We start from the raw sequence: 17261 nt of genomic DNA on the forward strand, positions 1-17261 counted from the left end.
CTTGATTACTTTTTGATAAATAATTCGTTCTTATTGCGAAATAGGAGCACTATTTATCAATCTGTAATAAAAGACATGAGGAAATTCTGTCTGTGTTTATTAAAGACAAAAATTTTTGAGGCCAAATACCCAAAAAGAAGTTTGTAAAAAAAGGGAATTTTAGAAAACCGTTTTCAGCTCCGAATTTGGCACAAAGGCTGATTATTTGATGCCGTTTTTTACCGAAAGTAATTAACATTATCTTGAATAAAACGACCAGAGAGCGAATAGTTTACAAAAAATTATTTGCAAAGATCGCCACCCTCATCGCTCTGAATTCTTTTAAAGATCCTTTAAATTTTTTTAAATTCCAATTTCTTCACTTTTAGGTCAATATTTCTCAACAAAACTGTCTTTAAACAGATAAACGCGTTTTTATCTAACATTTCACTGTAAAATACTTGCAAACCCAAAGTCTTTTGGAAAAAATGAAGAGATCGATTTTACAAAAAAACTCGTCGTCTTCGTCCAGACGTTTGGTCTTCTTTATCGCCTTTTTCGAACACGCGTTTTACCTTTGAATTTTCCTTTTTAGTTGGTTATTATTCGCAATCGTATTCAATTTGACTTCCTCAGGTGTCGCTTTGTAGCCAAATCCAGTAGTATCAGTTGCGGGCTAAAGAGAAAGTTGCCCTTCGACTTGTTGACAACAAAAAGAAAGGTTTGCCACAATAGCGCCTCGCTTAAAAGCATTTTGCATGAACTGTTGCGTGCAATTTTGAGATGTAGCGAATTAATTGGATAAATAACACCTTTGCGATTTATTATGCCTTCACTATTCCCACTAAAAACTGCGTAATTCATTTTGTCAACCCTATTCGTTAATGTTGATCTAACGCTAAGTTAAAAGCTCCTAACCGCATAAATTGACTCCACTCTGCAAACACATAATTAATGTAGCTTGTTAACTATGAACGACAATACGCTTCACACTCTCAGCAGGAGGATTAAGGTTATTCTAGAGATTGGATTAAACTGGAAATAAACCTAGCGCAGCCTCTATAATGGGCGCTGTTCACAGCTATGGCTTCAACTTAATTTCAGTATAGTCTACGACATTTTCATCGAGGAACAATATTATTTCCTTTAATCAGAAAGAGAAATAAAACAATTAGCAGAAAACTTTTTATTGCGCTTTAGTCGGTCAAAGTGATCGAATAAACGAAATCGGATTACTTCGTATCTTGATCAGGGATCGCAATTCGATTAATACCAGAACGGAAAGTTAATTTTCTTTTCAATTTTCGGTTGACGTTATTATTAGCTTGAATATTAACAGGTCCAGGGGAACGAATTTCGTACTTACGGCATTAATGTAATTTATTAAGCTCAATCCTCCATCCCATGGCTGTTCTCTGTCGCAAGAGACGTTGGTCAATTTAAGAGTATGCGATTGTTCCAGAGTTTGAAGTCCAATTGCGAATACGTAAACGGAGTCGTACATAAACGCTGCTTCAGCCTGCAAAAACACCGGAGTCTAATTAAATTTATTATTTAATAATCTTATGTTGCTTTTAATCAACAAACGAGGCAAAGTTTTGTTTGTATAAATTAGAGAACTGAAATTGATTATTGAACATAAACCTCTTATTCACCTGTGGCAACATGGACAAATCACAATCAAATAAAATTAAACTATAGTAAAAGCTTCTGGCAAATTAAAAGTATGAAAATTTGATCAAACCATGGAAGGTTTGCTATTTTAGGGGCTGAGTCGGAATATGAAAACTCATCAAACGAAGTAGATCTACTCCCACCTGAAGACGACGAAAACTAGGCAAAACTGGAGGCGAAAATTATAATTCAATTTAAATCTCACATAGCTTTTTTAGGTTTGAATCGAATTTTATACTTTTTTGTGGTATTTTCCGGAAGTACTCCTTGCATTCGATTCTTCTATATAAAGTGTAATATTTTATGCAGAGCGATGGTGCAAGAACTTCGCCAACAATCCGGAAAGGCAAACCATAAATTAATAGAAGTTACGTAGATAGTCGAGCGTAAAAATTGGGATTAAAACGTGGAGTGAATACAAACCTTTAAAGCATTTATCAATGTTTGTCATTTTTCAAACCACATTCCTATTTTATACTAAGACTCCATTTTTATCTTCTTCAATGTCCTTAGATTTTTAATTCTGGGTATTTGTTGTATGCTTATATTAGGTAATACGTTTTAAGCATTTTTCCGTCGATTTCAGTTTGTTCTGGATCTATTCCATCGTCAAAAGTTCAAATTGAGCGAACAACTCGACATTAAACTTCGACGGCTTAAAAATTCCGTCCGATGATCCCGATTTTACAAGTTTGGGATGGTCGTGTATAAGTTTTACAGTCATTCGCTTTATATATGAACCGCAACAGACTCGAGCTTGTGTACTTACGAAGTTCTATTGGTCGTAAAATTTTTCATATAATCGACACTAAACTAAGAATTACTTTTCCCTAAGTACTCGAATTGAGCTCAGCATAACGTATGTCTAAGATTTATTTGCGCTTTCTTGAGCGACATGTAAGAATGTGTTTTAATCGCACGAAAGTTTATATTAGTAAAAATACTAAACTGGAAAATTCATTTATTCTTCTAGGAAAATGTTTGGTGCTTATTAATGAAACTTTGGATTTTTGCAAGATCCAGATGCATTGAATAACTTCATTAAAAACAAACTTGCCTACCCGCAAGTTTGCACGTTGTATGTTTGTAATGAACATCTTTGCTGCTTTATCAAGCTCAAAGTGAACTAATGATGACAGCATTAAAGATAGCATCCCATATAGAGTTCGAACCCTAGCAATTGCATTGAAAACTTCATCAGAGCTATTCGAAGTTTCCAAACTTGGAATACATTCCTCAGTCTGAATTGTGGCGTCTAGAAACTTTGTGAACTTCCTCGCGGGCCAGTTTTTGTTCTCCCTTTCGATACATTTACTATGTAGAAGGTGGAGCCATAAATCCTGGGAAAACTGTAATTACATCCATTGATAATGTTGATTTTGTTGTCTTTTTTTCTACATAAACGCCCAAACTCGAAAATCCATTGACTTTACTGTTCAACAACCGGTTTGAATCCGTAAAGTAATAGCAGGATCATTTCTCTTCGCCCAAAATCAAACTGATTAGCTGTAGTCGATTTTTCAGAGGTCTGATGATTAATAATTTCGCTTCTTTATATCTTTTGTGTGACATTAAACCTTGCCTTTCTCGAATGTCTGTTCTATATCAGTCTACATAAGGCACGGAAAATGTATAAGCCTTACCTGTATATAGCTGCTATTAATTAGAGTCAATTCCTGATTGGCTTGAAACTTCGCCATGTCTCTTAGAACCTCTTTGACAAAAACCTGATCCCCATCCACCACTCTGAAGGCGGTCATGTTGACGAAATTATATTTAAAATCTTCCAGGTCAAATGTTTCGATGTCGAAAGTCGTGAAGATGTAGTGGTACTTGTAGTCGTTCATCTGCAGTTGCAAAATCTACAACAAATGAAGAGGAACGTTTTTCTTAAACCGCGTTGGTTCGATTTAATTTGCTTCATTTTCAGTTGGAAAATCTTCAATTTATTCACATTGGCTTTAAGAACCGAAGCTTTGCTTTCAATTCTAGCTCATCGATCTTTAGATTTTGCATAATTGTGCAACTAACACAGGGTGATTCAAGATAGGCTTCAATTCTAAGAAGGTGCTGCCTGAGGCTGTGTAAAGGGTACAGAAGAAACAGAGATATTCGCAAAAAACTATATAAGAAAATTTCCAGCAATACATTCAGTCCCTCCTAAAATGACTGGAGTTTACTGCGGAAACACGAAACTCTTGAACAAAAACGCATGAACATTTTCAAATTTTGTGACAAAAATGGGCAATTCCCCAGAAAACAGTTCAATTTCACTTCATATCCCCATTTCACATCGTCAGTTTTTTGAAGAATGTTTAAACCTCATCTTGATGCTCATAGGAAGATTTTAAGTAATTTTTTTTTGAATAGGAGAGATGTATGTAACTCCTTTTGAAATTAAGGCTCACTTCACATCAATTTCTTTCGAAAGTTCGGACTCACTTCGGCGCAACGGCTAATGTTCTTCCATTGTGCGGTGGCTTGCAACTTTCTATATTATTTTAGTTTATTTAGAAAATGTTCCTTTGAGTTTTATCATCTTGAGTGCCTGAAATCAACCACTAACCGAAAGACTGCAGATCCTGCTGTTCGGGGATTGTTATCAGTTCCTAGTGGTACCTACCAAAACGCTTAACAAAATTAAAAGGGCCTTTAAAAATGCAAATTTCCAGGAAAATCCTAATTCAAACCAACAAAAGTGCTTAAAAAACATTTTGCTAATGTAGCCAAGAAAATGCACATTGGAATGGTCCACTTTGCCTAGTAGATAGAGATTTAAACTGCAATTTTCCATTATCCAGCTCGAATGGAAATTTTCCGATTTATTCCGTACTGGAAATTTAATACCATCCATACATGACTAGGCAAGTCATCCATACGACAATGGCCTACACGGTCTTTTCTATGGCTTTTCGCCCTTCCTCGAGTATCGTGTCGAGGATGCGATCGCTTTTAAGCAGCTCACAAGGCTCGTTGATTCTCCATTCAAGACATATCTTTATGGCATTCTTTTGCACATTTACTAGCTTTATATTGCTGCATTAGTCAGCAAATACCTATCGGTTTAATTACTATAGCTGCTACGCGTCTGGTTTACATCAAATCATAATTAAAATTATTAAATTATGCGGAGAAGCAACTTTTCAAATCAGTATACGAAGCGTTTCTTAATTAACTTCAATTTTATTACATTGTCGAAAACCGTCGTAGAGCTGCCAGACTTTGAGGAAAGTTTGCTTCTTTGATTTATCTTTGGATAGAACCTTAAATCTTCACATCCAGTACAGTAGAACTGAACGGAACAGCAATTGCATATTGCAGATGGATGGCTTGGAACTTACCCCCTTTAGAAACAGCTGCATGTTCGATGGCTTTGTGTCAATTACGATACTATGAATTTCTTTGCTTTTGATCTCATTCAGCACTGCCCTGTATGATTGTGGATTGGCCTGTCTAAGATGAATTTCCAGATTGCGATTATGGGGCGCCTTGACCAGCTCGCGAAGCTTAATCAATCCTAAAACAAATTTTCAATGATGGTCTGCCAGCCCAGTAGTATTCAGATGTATTACCGTAATCTTCCTCATATATAATGGCCACTTTGGTCCAATTCAAGAATCCCATCACATCTTCAAATGCTTGGTTCAGCATGTTTTGTGACGGGTACAAGTTTATTGAGAATTCTTTGAAGTCGCTGTCCAAGTCAACTCGAGTCTCCAGATGGGGAATATCGAGAGCATCACAAATGGAGTGAATATGAGCGCCTAGCAGAGGATCGGAAGGACCAAACACTGCATATACGCCTTTGTTCACCTGGTCGCATGCTGGAATCAAATATTGCACTGCATGTTGCGTCTTGCAACAAAAGCTCTTTCAAAGAAAAGGGAAATTTAACGCATTATTGCGATGCATCAAAATGTACAACCACAATCATTAAATCTGTAGCTAATGTTATTCTGATTTTTCATCCAGACGATGATGAAGAACCATGTGAATTTGTTCTGATCTGCTTGGTGAATTCCAGCATGAAAATTGTAGCTACGGATACTAATATTAATCATGTGTGAATAAATGTTTTCACAATTTCATCTTCATCTTTTTGATCGCCATTTGTCCATGGTTCAATTTGCAAAGCATTTCAAATGTGGTGAATGGATCACACAACTAATTGAATAGTGAATTTATGCCTACGGTCTTTGGAACAAATTTTTCTTTTACGACATGGCAATTAACTAGAATTTAATCGCCTTAATTATCCGATTTTCTATAAAGATGGCGTTTGGTAACGTCCGTGGATTAATTACTTTCCGGGGAGATAACGTCGGAAATTACTGGGGAATTGATTGAAAATTTTAGGTTCATCAGGGTCTAGGTTAATCAATTTGGGTGGAAAAAGTGACGCTCGCTTTTGGACCTTTAAAAGTGTTAACTGAACCAACTGTTAGTCGGGTTGTTTTAGCTTTTTGTTAGTAGTATTGTGTCTTTAATGAGAAGTAAATTCGTTTTTTACCCAAACTAACCCAACGCACCGGTGTTCACACATGTTCATGACCCTTTTTTAGTTATTCTAAGATTTATTTGCTTTGCAGGGAATTTCAGGAAGCCCTTTTCAGCTTCAAATTTGCCACAAAAACCGGATAATTTTATTTAGTTTTTTTCGGAAAGTAATTAAGATTACCTTGAAAAAAAACGGAGAAAGAGCAAGAGTTTCCAAATAATTATTTGGAAAACTCGCCACTCTCATCGCTCTGAATACTTTTAGAGATCCTTTAAAATTTCCAGTAAGTTTTTCCAGTTTTTTCAAAGTTTTTATTAAGAAATTGTTTCTACGCAAAAAACTCTTTTCTTTTCAGTTTTACTTAAAAATACTGACACTGACTACTGCAGGTATTTTCCATGAAAAATTACAAAACAAATTTTATTGGAACAGTCGCTTCCTTAACAGCGTTGCACAAATTTGTCTACAACCTTTTGCAGCTTCGAATTTCAGGCTTATTCGATATGTGATAAAAACGCCCGGAAACCTTTGTTTCTCAGTTTATTTTATCAATATGTTCCAAATATTCATGCATACATTCCAATAGCAGATACATATGGTTTCAACGCAATATTAAATTAGCCTTATTGGACAATAGAGCAACAGAAAACAGATCGAAAAGTATAAATTCCATTCACAGCCCGAAGAGAAATGCTCAATTTCAATATGGCATCGGATTAGTCAATAGACTTTGCAACGAATGAAATTTTGATCGGATCGGAATTCCATCGAAAGTTCATCGAAAATCTATTGAACAGTATTAATGCACCACGAATAAGTGTATAAAAAGGAAAAATGCCGAGGAAGATTACAAAGGGAACGTAATTAAAGCCACGGGGAATTTCAAAATTAAACGGCAAAAATGTATTAAATTATGCACTCAAAGAGCCGTTCTTTAACGTCCCTGATAGGGAGGTTTTGAGGCAGATCGAACCAGCTTCTATGGAATTACTGGCACCTGAAACTTTTCAACAGCTCGTCTGAGAAGAACTGAAGATAAAAACGATATTACAAAAAATATTGGTGGACTTTAAGTGCTCTAACTGAACCACCACGATATCAACTGAGAGGCAAAAATTATGCGAATGCCTGCCTGCAAAGCAATTTAAATAAACGTCTTTTACTACAGCGACATCGTTTAGTTCCCTTACGGGCTATTATTAAACGAGTTTTCAGTACGGGGAAAATTGCTGCAAAAGTACCAATTGCAACTCTAATAATTATATTATTTTGTTTCTACTGCCAACAAAAACCCGTATTGTTGCTGTAATGAAATTGCAGATATGCAGCATGCAAAGGGATCATGTTTTCGCATTTTATTTCTATTTTGTTAATACTATTTAGCTCTCTAGCAATTAAATTGCAAATACTGCCAATTTTAATTAATATTTTAATGAGATTCTGTTTAACGATCAATTCTCTTTAGCGATACTGCCGACCATGATGTACAGGGTGGCCCACCGACAAATATCTTGGACGACTTGCATCTTGAATTCGCAAAACTTAGTACTCGTCTGATCTATGTAGATTTTTTCATTCGTTTAAATTGTTGAAAAAAAATTGTTGAAAAAGACATCATAAAGTTCACTTGGAAACCGATAAGCCTGTCTTATTCTAGTTAAAATGTTGAGCTTTCTTTCCACCAAAATGATAAATTGATGGGAATGTCTTGACTATTAGGTATGGCCAACACGGTCTTCGAGTCATTTGTAAAGTGCCACTGGACGGTCAAAAACAGATTTATTTTGCTTCCTTGAATGCATTCTCGTGATTTACCTGCCACTTTCACTATGTGTATGTTCCAGGGTGTGTTACTAGCAAAGTGGGCTAATGAAGCAATAAAAATTGACTTTTTAGCTTCTACGTTAAATACATTATACCATCCAAATGATGAAAATAAAAATGGACTTTTGTCTATTTTCCTTCATTGGCTGCATCGTCTTAAATCGAATGGATCGGTTAAAACTAAATTAAGGCTCACGAAAAGATAAATGAACCAAAAGATTTCCTTGTCATGGAACTTGTGGCGCATTATTTGCCCATTAAGTATGCGACAAAGTCGTTTGTTGGAAGTCAACCTAGGGTCACAAAATCATTAATTTTTTATTTGTTACCGCTGAGGGTGCCATGCAAGGTTTCTTGTGAGTTGTTGTTTTTTCTGGATATTTTCAACCATTATCTCCTTTTAAAAATATCCACCCAACTGTCTTTTGATATACATTGAGAGCATATAATGGGTGGAAAAATGTACAATTCAAGCCATATTAAATCGCCCATTAACGATTGGTTGTTATTTGGAAACCAGCTCAAATTGCCCGATTGATTTGGAGTTTTTCGGTTAAATTGTCGTAATATTGGACTGTTTTATTAAGTATTATTCATTAAGTTTTGGTTATGAAAGGTGAAATCGATTCGACTGTAATTTAATGTGAGTTAGTAAAAATATTTTAACCCTTTCAAACAGCAAATGCAAAAAATTTCGAGTTTAAATGAGCTCACGTTTGGGTGTAAATTACGATCGAATAGAATAATTAATGGTTCTTGGACGTTTGTAACTAATATAAATAAATGTTCATTTAGCCAGTAAAATTCAGTTAAATAATCGGAACTTTGCTATCTGCGGAGTTTATTTACGCTAACAAAAATAAAACAAATTTGCAATTTATACCAGTAAAAGTTCTGGTTGTGTTCAGTACTGAAAGCAAATAATAGGTTAACAAATATTTTGAAATGCAATAGAATGGAAAACGCAGCAACCGTATGATATGGCCCATATTAAATAAAATCTATACATATGAAAAACAAACAAAAATAATGATCAAAACATAATTTGTACAACATACTTGATTTTTTAATGCTAAACGCAGACATTTGAAAACTAGAGCAATCCTGCCTGCAGGAAGATTAAATTTTCAATAAGTTTCAAACTACCTTCTGAGCATCATTGAGTTTGCTTGATTGATCAGTAACTTCAGAATGTTAAATTATTATTGGGTGTTAAACATTATTTTTCTGTGAAAGGTTTCACGCTTGGTTTATAGTGGCGACCTCAATTATCGACCTCGTTTTTTTATTTTTCTTTCTCATAAACTAAATATACATTGACGATATTGAAAAGCTCTTTTGAACTTGCGAAATACATTTTTGGCTCAAACAATATATGTACCAATCGTTATGTTTACTTGTAATAGATTTACGAGAATCACTGTTTAATTACAGCTGGAATTTTCGAATAATCAAAAAATTCTAATTGGAAAAATTAGAGTTGAAAGAAAAAAACCGCTTTGATCCGCTTGACGAAGTTTAGAAGAAACTGAACTGGTTACAGAATTACCTTGTCTGAGTTCAATATTTGTTTGGATAATCGATAAAGTTTGGATTCCATATTCGTAATTTATAGTAAAAGTTAGGACACAAAAAAATTACTTTGAATTTTGGTAAGCAGATGAAAGTTAGGTTTAAAGTGAATACAGTGCAATTTGCATGTTCATGGCCAGAATAACGCAATTACAAAAGTTCAAATATGCGGTTTAACGTTGGAATGGGTTGAGAATTATGAGTGTTTCCGTAATCATTTAGTCTCAAAGAGAGTCGAAATTGCCTGTTCAAAGAACTTCACTTTACCGTGAGTCTTTGTACGAAAAGTTGTAGCTTTCGTTTTGCTATCTGCATTTTCAACGGTCAGAGAATGTTTGAAATTCATCTGAAACAAGTTTTTTCAGAACAACATTTTTCTCCACTAAAGTGTGACCACAGTCAGTAAACAGTAAAGTTCAGCCCTATTGGGCCAATGAATGAAATTCTTTACAATGATATTTTGCAGATTTTTGTATCAAAAGATTTTGTGTTGGGTGTTTATTTTACTTGGCATTGTTCTGATGACTTTGTTATTACGTTTTCTTGGAATCCACTACTTGGTTTTGTCATGACGTATTATTTAGTTTATTATATTAATTCTTCAACTTCCAACAATAGTTTTCAAGCATCAATAATGGCTCCTTGAAAAATAAGCTTAGAAAACACATGCTTGTTCAAGTTGAAGTGCTTAAAATTACCAAACTTTTGAGAGCAAAAGAACTTTTCCGACTTGATAAGTTCCGAATCGTTTAAATACGTTTTATCAAAAAATGCAATTAATTTTCAGCACTTGATCTTGATAATATCTTGCTTGTTGAATAGGGTTTAAATAATCCATATTATATAAACTTTTAAGGCGCCACTGAAACAGTCTGGCGCATATTGGAAGCGATGCATATGTAAAGGCATATTTTCCCATTTCATCCTCCGGACAAGTCGTACAAGTAGAAAATAACAGTAAATGCCCCCCTTAAAAGATGTTATTCACCTACCCTTTTTGCTGGCGTGGAAACTGTCGTCCATAGGGACATACTGTATGTCGTACACAAGGGATGTGTGAGGAAGTAAGTTCTTGTCCCTGTTAATTTTGTACACCGCATACCGAAACGCCACTTCTGCGGCACTTCCCTTTTGATTTTCCGTGAAAATTGCCCCTGCAATAAAATTACAAGCATTTCAATACGTCGCATTTTTATATCTAGGTTAAAGCATTTCAATGGCTTTGTACATACAAAGCGAAAACGTTCGTTCTCCTAAAGAGCTTGTTTGGACAGTCTTTCTAATGGTAAACTGATCGCCTGGAGCTACTCAATCTCTATTCGACAGGATAATTGAAGCCAGCAAGTTTACACTGTCCCAGGCTAGTTAGGCAAGCCGGGGATGTGTACGAGGGTTGCATTCGCAATGACAATTTTATATGCATTCAGAAGAAGTCTTGAATAAAATCAAAACTGAATCGTTATCACACATTTCAACAAATCTTAAGTTGAAAATTTTGTTAGTGGATAGTAATTTGTAGTTAAATAAATCTTTGCTAATGGAGAGTGCATTAAGCAGCAGTTTGCTTCAAACGTTGAAATTTTTTGGAAATTATATGGCGTGTATGTATGCTAAAAAGACTTGTAATCACGGGATTGGTTCACACGATTAACTGTACTCTTCTATGGACTAAACCAAAATGGTTCAGCTGGTATTTTCTACTTATAACAGCTAGATTCCTTTAAGCTAGCCATTTTACAGCCGATTATTTCGATAAACAACTCATCATTTGCCGTGTATTAAACCATAACTAATCGAAGATGAATCCGGATATAAATTTTAACACGCGCATATATTTAATACCAGATTAAGTAATTACTATTCAGCGCCACCAGAAGCTCCTTAAAAGGGATTTGCAGCTGGTTTCCTTGCAAAGGTAGACCCACGCTTATAAACCGACATCCTGTCGGGCATGATTAAAATCTGACGCAAACAAAGGCACTCAATTCAACAAGTAGTCAGTTTTCATCCTAAAACAACATTTGCCCCACTGCTAATCCTACTTAATTATTAATGTCATGCAAATAGAAATGGATGCTTCTGCTTTGCTTATTCATGATATTATGACTCCGTATAATTTTCTCCCACTGTCAGCTCGCCAATCTCGAATTTTACGAGAGAATGTAAGTATTCACTTGCAAATGTACAGTACAATTGCAACATGGAACGCGCTGATTTGCGGCTTAACTTAAAAACATGACAAACTCGGGTAAATGTGCCTTTGTGTTTTCAATAACCATGATTTTTACGTCACCCTGTACCATTCAGACATCAGTCTTGAACAGTTAAATTTTGAGTTTTTCCATAATGCATTATGCAGTTTTTTAATCAGCGCACGTAAGAAAGTTTTTCAGGCCAAAAAAGTTTGGGATGTAGAACAGGAACATGCTGTTCCTCAAGAGAAACTTTCATGTTTGGAAACTTCTCTAATGCTGAAAGTGTATCAGATATTCGCACTGTGTGACAATCTACTAATGCTCTAAAGCACAAGGCAACAAATCTCAAGGGTTTAGATCGGGAGACTTAGCAGGCCAACCAACTGCTTGTATTTATTCCCATCTGCAATAACTATTAGGGGCCGGAAAGGCAGACTTGCATTCCAAGCAATCAAGGTCTTAAATTTTGATTAAAAAATAATAAAAAGTTGTTAGCTTGCACTAATAGAAATTGGCTTTAAATTGAAGTCCACGTGGCCCCTCTGTCGCTATCTCAAGATTGAAATTGCACGACTCAAAAAGCGATTAAAAAGAAAATTAACTTGTAAATTAGCTTTCTACAAGGACATTTCTTATAATAAGTTTCTGAATTTGATTGTGTTTGTTGGGCGACTGCCCCAAAAGAAACAGTGATAATTTTCTAACATAAACTCTATCTTAATTTGCAATTCAGATCTTGAGGCGATTAGTTTGGGTTAGATTAGATTTCCTTAGCATCGGTCAGTAAGGGTAAGTGCAATGCTTCGATTGAATTCATCATGAAACATCAGTAAGACAAACCTTCTATATAATGTTGGTGGTTCAAACAGGTTCTTTGGCCTTTTTTTAGCTGTTTATAACCTGCACAGTTTCTTGATCAAGCAATACAATTTAATTATTTTCTTTTTCATTCATGAACTGCCGATCACTGCTCTTAAACAAATCTTATTGTAGCAATTAGACTTAAAACGACTAATTAAATCCAATATGAACCGGCATGTTTCGAAGTTTTACACACCGAGCAACGGTGACGAAAACCCATTTTGTTAAGCTGCGTTCATCAACTATAATTATGACGATATTTAGTATTAAGAAATAGAGTGATTGAGAAGAAAATAAGTTTAGATAATTTGGGGGTCAGTAACGCTACTAAAATATTAAGAACGGTTGGCAATTTAGAGTTTACTGCAACTTTATGGATAATCAGATCGAATGAGATCATAATCATTTGATTAGTGTAAACTTACCAATTCTCACAACAGGTGGCAAACCGAAAGCTGCAGGCATTTGTGCACAAATGACCACCAGCCAGATGCAGCAACTCCCCAAGAGTTTTTCTGGATGCATTTTTCATGATTGCAGTTCTTATCGTGGCTTGGTTCTTCGTAGCACTCCAATCATTGCGTATCGCACCTGAAAAGACATCAAACATCATCTCACTATGCAATTGTCCAGCTTCAGATTGTGTTAAGCGTACAAATTAGTAATCGCAATATAAAGCCTTTCTCTCTGTTTCCAACTTGGCTTTAGTGAGACATTCGGCCAATAACAGTGAAAATAGGACAATAGCTGGTAGACGCGCCGAATTTATAGCTTCAATTAATTACGATTCACACATCGCTGATTTAACAGCCTTTTAACACTTCTCTGTTACAATCGAACACTGTCAACGATCTACCTATTAATTTGGGATTATCAATTTCCAATACATCATCGTCAAAGCGTGGAGGGGAATTTTCAGTGAGGATTTGCGATTTTCTGTTAGGCACTGATTGGAAAAATACTCATAAAATCGGAAAGCCGCTTTGTGAAACGCCGTCCTAGAGAAGCCTTATTATTATAGTGATGAACTGGATATTGTAATTTTTTATTGAATTGAAAAAAATATAGTATTTTGGAGGTCCCTCTGAGGAGGTAAAAGTGGTTAAATCGAAACCAAACGTTGGAAATTTAACTCATAACTTTGAAGCGTTCAGAAATATAGGAGGATAGTTCGACCTCTTATAGTTTATTTCTTGTAAAGTAGACATTGGACTATTTATTTTGCTTCCTTCTATAAGTTTATTAATTTTATGCACAAAAATGATCGCGTCTTGGCATATTTATAATTTGTTTACAAGGAATATGAACACGACAATTACATTTACATGCAACAGCGGTGATTAAAGTGGATTCAATAATACTCTCGTAAATTACTTCAGATTTAGAAGAATCTATAATTCTTGTAAAAAGTCGATTGTTCAAAAATATTTTTCGTTCACGAAAATGTAAGTTTAAACAACAGCAATCGTTACAGCCCCATAAAAACTTTATACAATTATTTGCTTTAGTTCCTCTTTTTGAAACAAGCGTAATTCTCCTTGTGCAATGAAGATAGAGCTGTTTTTCTAAAAGAAATTTGATGTTTTTGGAAAATGAAATAGTTAATAATTCTTAGGGCTCGCCTATTTCATATAAGTATTGAATCCAGAAAGTTCCTTTTAAACATTTTAAAATATTTCTTTCTGCAATAGAGACCTAAGAAACTGTAATGGCAAAAGGGTAAAACAATCACTAGTAACGTGCCGAACAGGTGAATTTGATCGTTTGTAATGCTATAATTTAATTATTTTTTATTATCAGTCATTCTTTTGGGCATACTTTTATATTAAGTGTTTAAACTATGCACAAATATTAACTGGATTCTACTTGCAGCTTCCGATAGCCGCATACCTTTTTACGATGTTTTCGTTTGCTATACAACACGGCTGGTCGATTGTCGATTATCCGTTTCAATAGAAAATGCGTAAAAATTACCGATACCGACCGTTTTTACAAACAACCGATAAATTATGAAGCAATTTACGAAACTGACAAAAATAACATTCGCAATTATACACTAATTTCCTGGGATCACGAATATATGCCCACAATACCAAAGAGCAATGTTTAAAGACCACTAATTTATTTCCATTGTTTTTTTAAATTATTCACAATGTCAAAATAATATTTATCAAATAACATGAAAGCAAGCAAAATATTCACAAACATTTATTGGCCAGCAAATAAATGTCGCTTTCGGCATATTTGCAGTGGATCATCGGATTTAGTCGATTTAGTATAGAAACAGTTCACACACGTCAATAATCCAATCACCCCAGGCTTCCCGGTATCAAATTTCATTATGGGAATCTTGAAAAGACTGAAATGTAATAAATAAAATCAGAAGGAATCGCTCTAATATTTCGAACTGAATGGCGCTGCGAGCTCAGCTTCATTTGTTGAGATTTATCGGCACAGATAAGGGGAAAAACAAGTTTTTAGGGCGATAGAAACGTTCCTAGGACTGGTGTAATACAAGAAACCGTTCCAAATGATGATTGATTGTACTGGCAGTTAAAATTTTTCCGACAAAGTGGTTTTATCTAATATATATTTGTTTTTGGTTTAAATTTATGACAGGTTGGCCCTAAAACTGTTATTTTTAGCTTTTTCTCTCTATTTACAATACTTTAATTCTTGCATTAGAGCCATTAATATTTTGATCGCTATTAGCACCAATGCAAACTCAATTACTGTACTAACTGTGTTGTAAATAACTACAATTCTCCAGTTTCACTCAGCACGAAATAAATCAGTTTTTTTCAGAGAAGGCAATTTTCCGGCCCTTCTATTTCGGCGATCTAATTTGATAATTGAGTTTTGAAGAATACGTCCAAGATATGTTTTTTAACACGTAATAAATTGGCTCAAGATTTGATAAATGAAACATTCAGATAATGCAAGAAAATTAACAGAAGAAGTTGTGTTTGCTATCGATAAAGCAGCTCGTTCTTCTGGAAGGCCTCTATGAACTTGCATAAGAGTTAGACGTAATATAAAACGCTTTATGTGGTTTAAACGAAATTGATTAAAGCAGGATGTCTTGAAGTAAATCAGTCCTCTCACTGTACATTATGTATTATATGTGAAAAACAATGGAGAGAAAAATGCCCATGCAGTCAAGAAACCAGATTGGGCATTACAGAAAAAGACGAAAATCAAGGGTAGTTTTTATTGCAAAAATACGGGATGTTTCGCTTTTCTTCCATGTAACATACTTATTATTCTTCGATCTGTTACACGTTTTTGTTAATCTCAAGGAATAAAAAATAAATTTCCGTCGAATATTGCATAAAACCAGGGCAAAAAGTTAATTAGTTCAAAAATCTAATAAAGCATTGAAATTTGCTATGCTAGTAAATTTGGAATTTTCTTTTCTTAAAACAACACTTAACTGGCCTTTCGTTCCTGAACTCTTCAGTCATGTATTATTCATATATCATCTGGACGGAAAATTTATACATTACAAATTCAGCTGCATCTGCTATTCACTAGCTCATTATATTCATTAGTTTCCTTTTTTTCACATCCAAAACCCATATTTTCAAGATTTCGCGTGTTTTTAATTGTCGATTAATAACAATTAAGAACAAAAGCCTTAGAAAAACTCGCCCATCACAGCAAATAAAAGAGGTAAAAGCGAATTATTTCGGCTGACTAACCAGTGTTTCAATTCGGCGCGTAAAATAATAGGCGGCATTTTAATTGCCTCTAAAAACTGACAATGGGACTTTAGATCCCTTAATACCCAAAATACATTTGCAAAATAGAGCATCCACCGAATCCATTTGTCAAGTTTTATGAAAGGCTTTGTTGGTGCTGGCTTATATATCATTCAATGAGATTTAAAAACATATCTTTGTTTGGATTGGGTGCTGAAAAATGTCATACTTTTTGTTCTGTGTGATGCTTATGAATTAATCACAAAAGCTAACACAATCTGTGGTGAGGTAGACAACATAAGAATATGCAATATAGAAATAGGTGTGAAAGAATACATCAAAAGACAAAAGACCAAAGAAAAGGAAAGGCAAACAGAAGAGTTGCTAACTAGAGAGATATTTTGCATTATGATGATTCAGCCTAATTCTAATAAAATATGTGTGTTTTTCTAGGTGATATTGAAACATAAATCACTCAGTTTCAATAAAATTGTTGAAATTATTTTGGCCTCGCATAGAATCCCGTCGTGTGCTTTGCCAAAGAGCACTTTTTGTAAACTATTTGCTCATATCGCAAGCCTGATGCGATACATTTAGAGCTTCCACAAAATGTGCCGCTTGAGAATACGACGAACATTAGCTAATGGTCTAGGAAAAAAAAACTAAGTGCGATCTTAATGCCCATCATCTTATTTGCTGTGAAACCCGTTGCAGGAAAATAGATATATCTATAAAACAGCAAAAAATTTTTACAAAGTCTAGAATACTAATGAGTTTTAAATATCATAGTTCCAACATGGTCGCATATGATTTGAAGTCATTTTTCTTAAATTTTAACTTGTTCAACTTTTCTTGCTTGAAGCAGGCAATGATGTGTGTTGTTAAACATAAGCGAGCAAAACAAAATGAAAAAACGGAGCAGCAAATTGCAAAAGTTCAATTGAAGAAAATCCCAAA

The 17261-nt window shown here is 34.7% G+C and overlaps 1 protein-coding gene across 1 annotated transcript in view; it reads right to left on the bottom strand.

Annotated features, from left to right (window-relative positions):
- Window positions 1-17261, bottom strand: part of LOC109539362 (glutamate receptor ionotropic, kainate 1) — a gene marked incomplete at its 3' end in the record, with an annotated part of 30421 nt that overhangs the window by 6873 nt on the left and 6287 nt on the right. The window contains 6 exon segments of the mRNA XM_048669801.1: window positions 1346-1498; window positions 3297-3515; window positions 4995-5170; window positions 5226-5477; window positions 10540-10701; window positions 13029-13194. Coding sequence (XP_048525758.1) covers window positions 1346-1498; window positions 3297-3515; window positions 4995-5170; window positions 5226-5477; window positions 10540-10701; window positions 13029-13128 — 1062 coding nt within the window. The 5' untranslated portion in view covers window positions 13129-13194.

This window comes from Dendroctonus ponderosae, unplaced genomic scaffold (assembly GCF_020466585.1).
Source record: "Dendroctonus ponderosae isolate FM_Combo_2020 unplaced genomic scaffold, Dpon_F_20191213v2 Dpon_F_20191213_9, whole genome shotgun sequence".
NCBI lineage: Eukaryota > Metazoa > Arthropoda > Insecta > Coleoptera > Curculionidae > Dendroctonus > Dendroctonus ponderosae.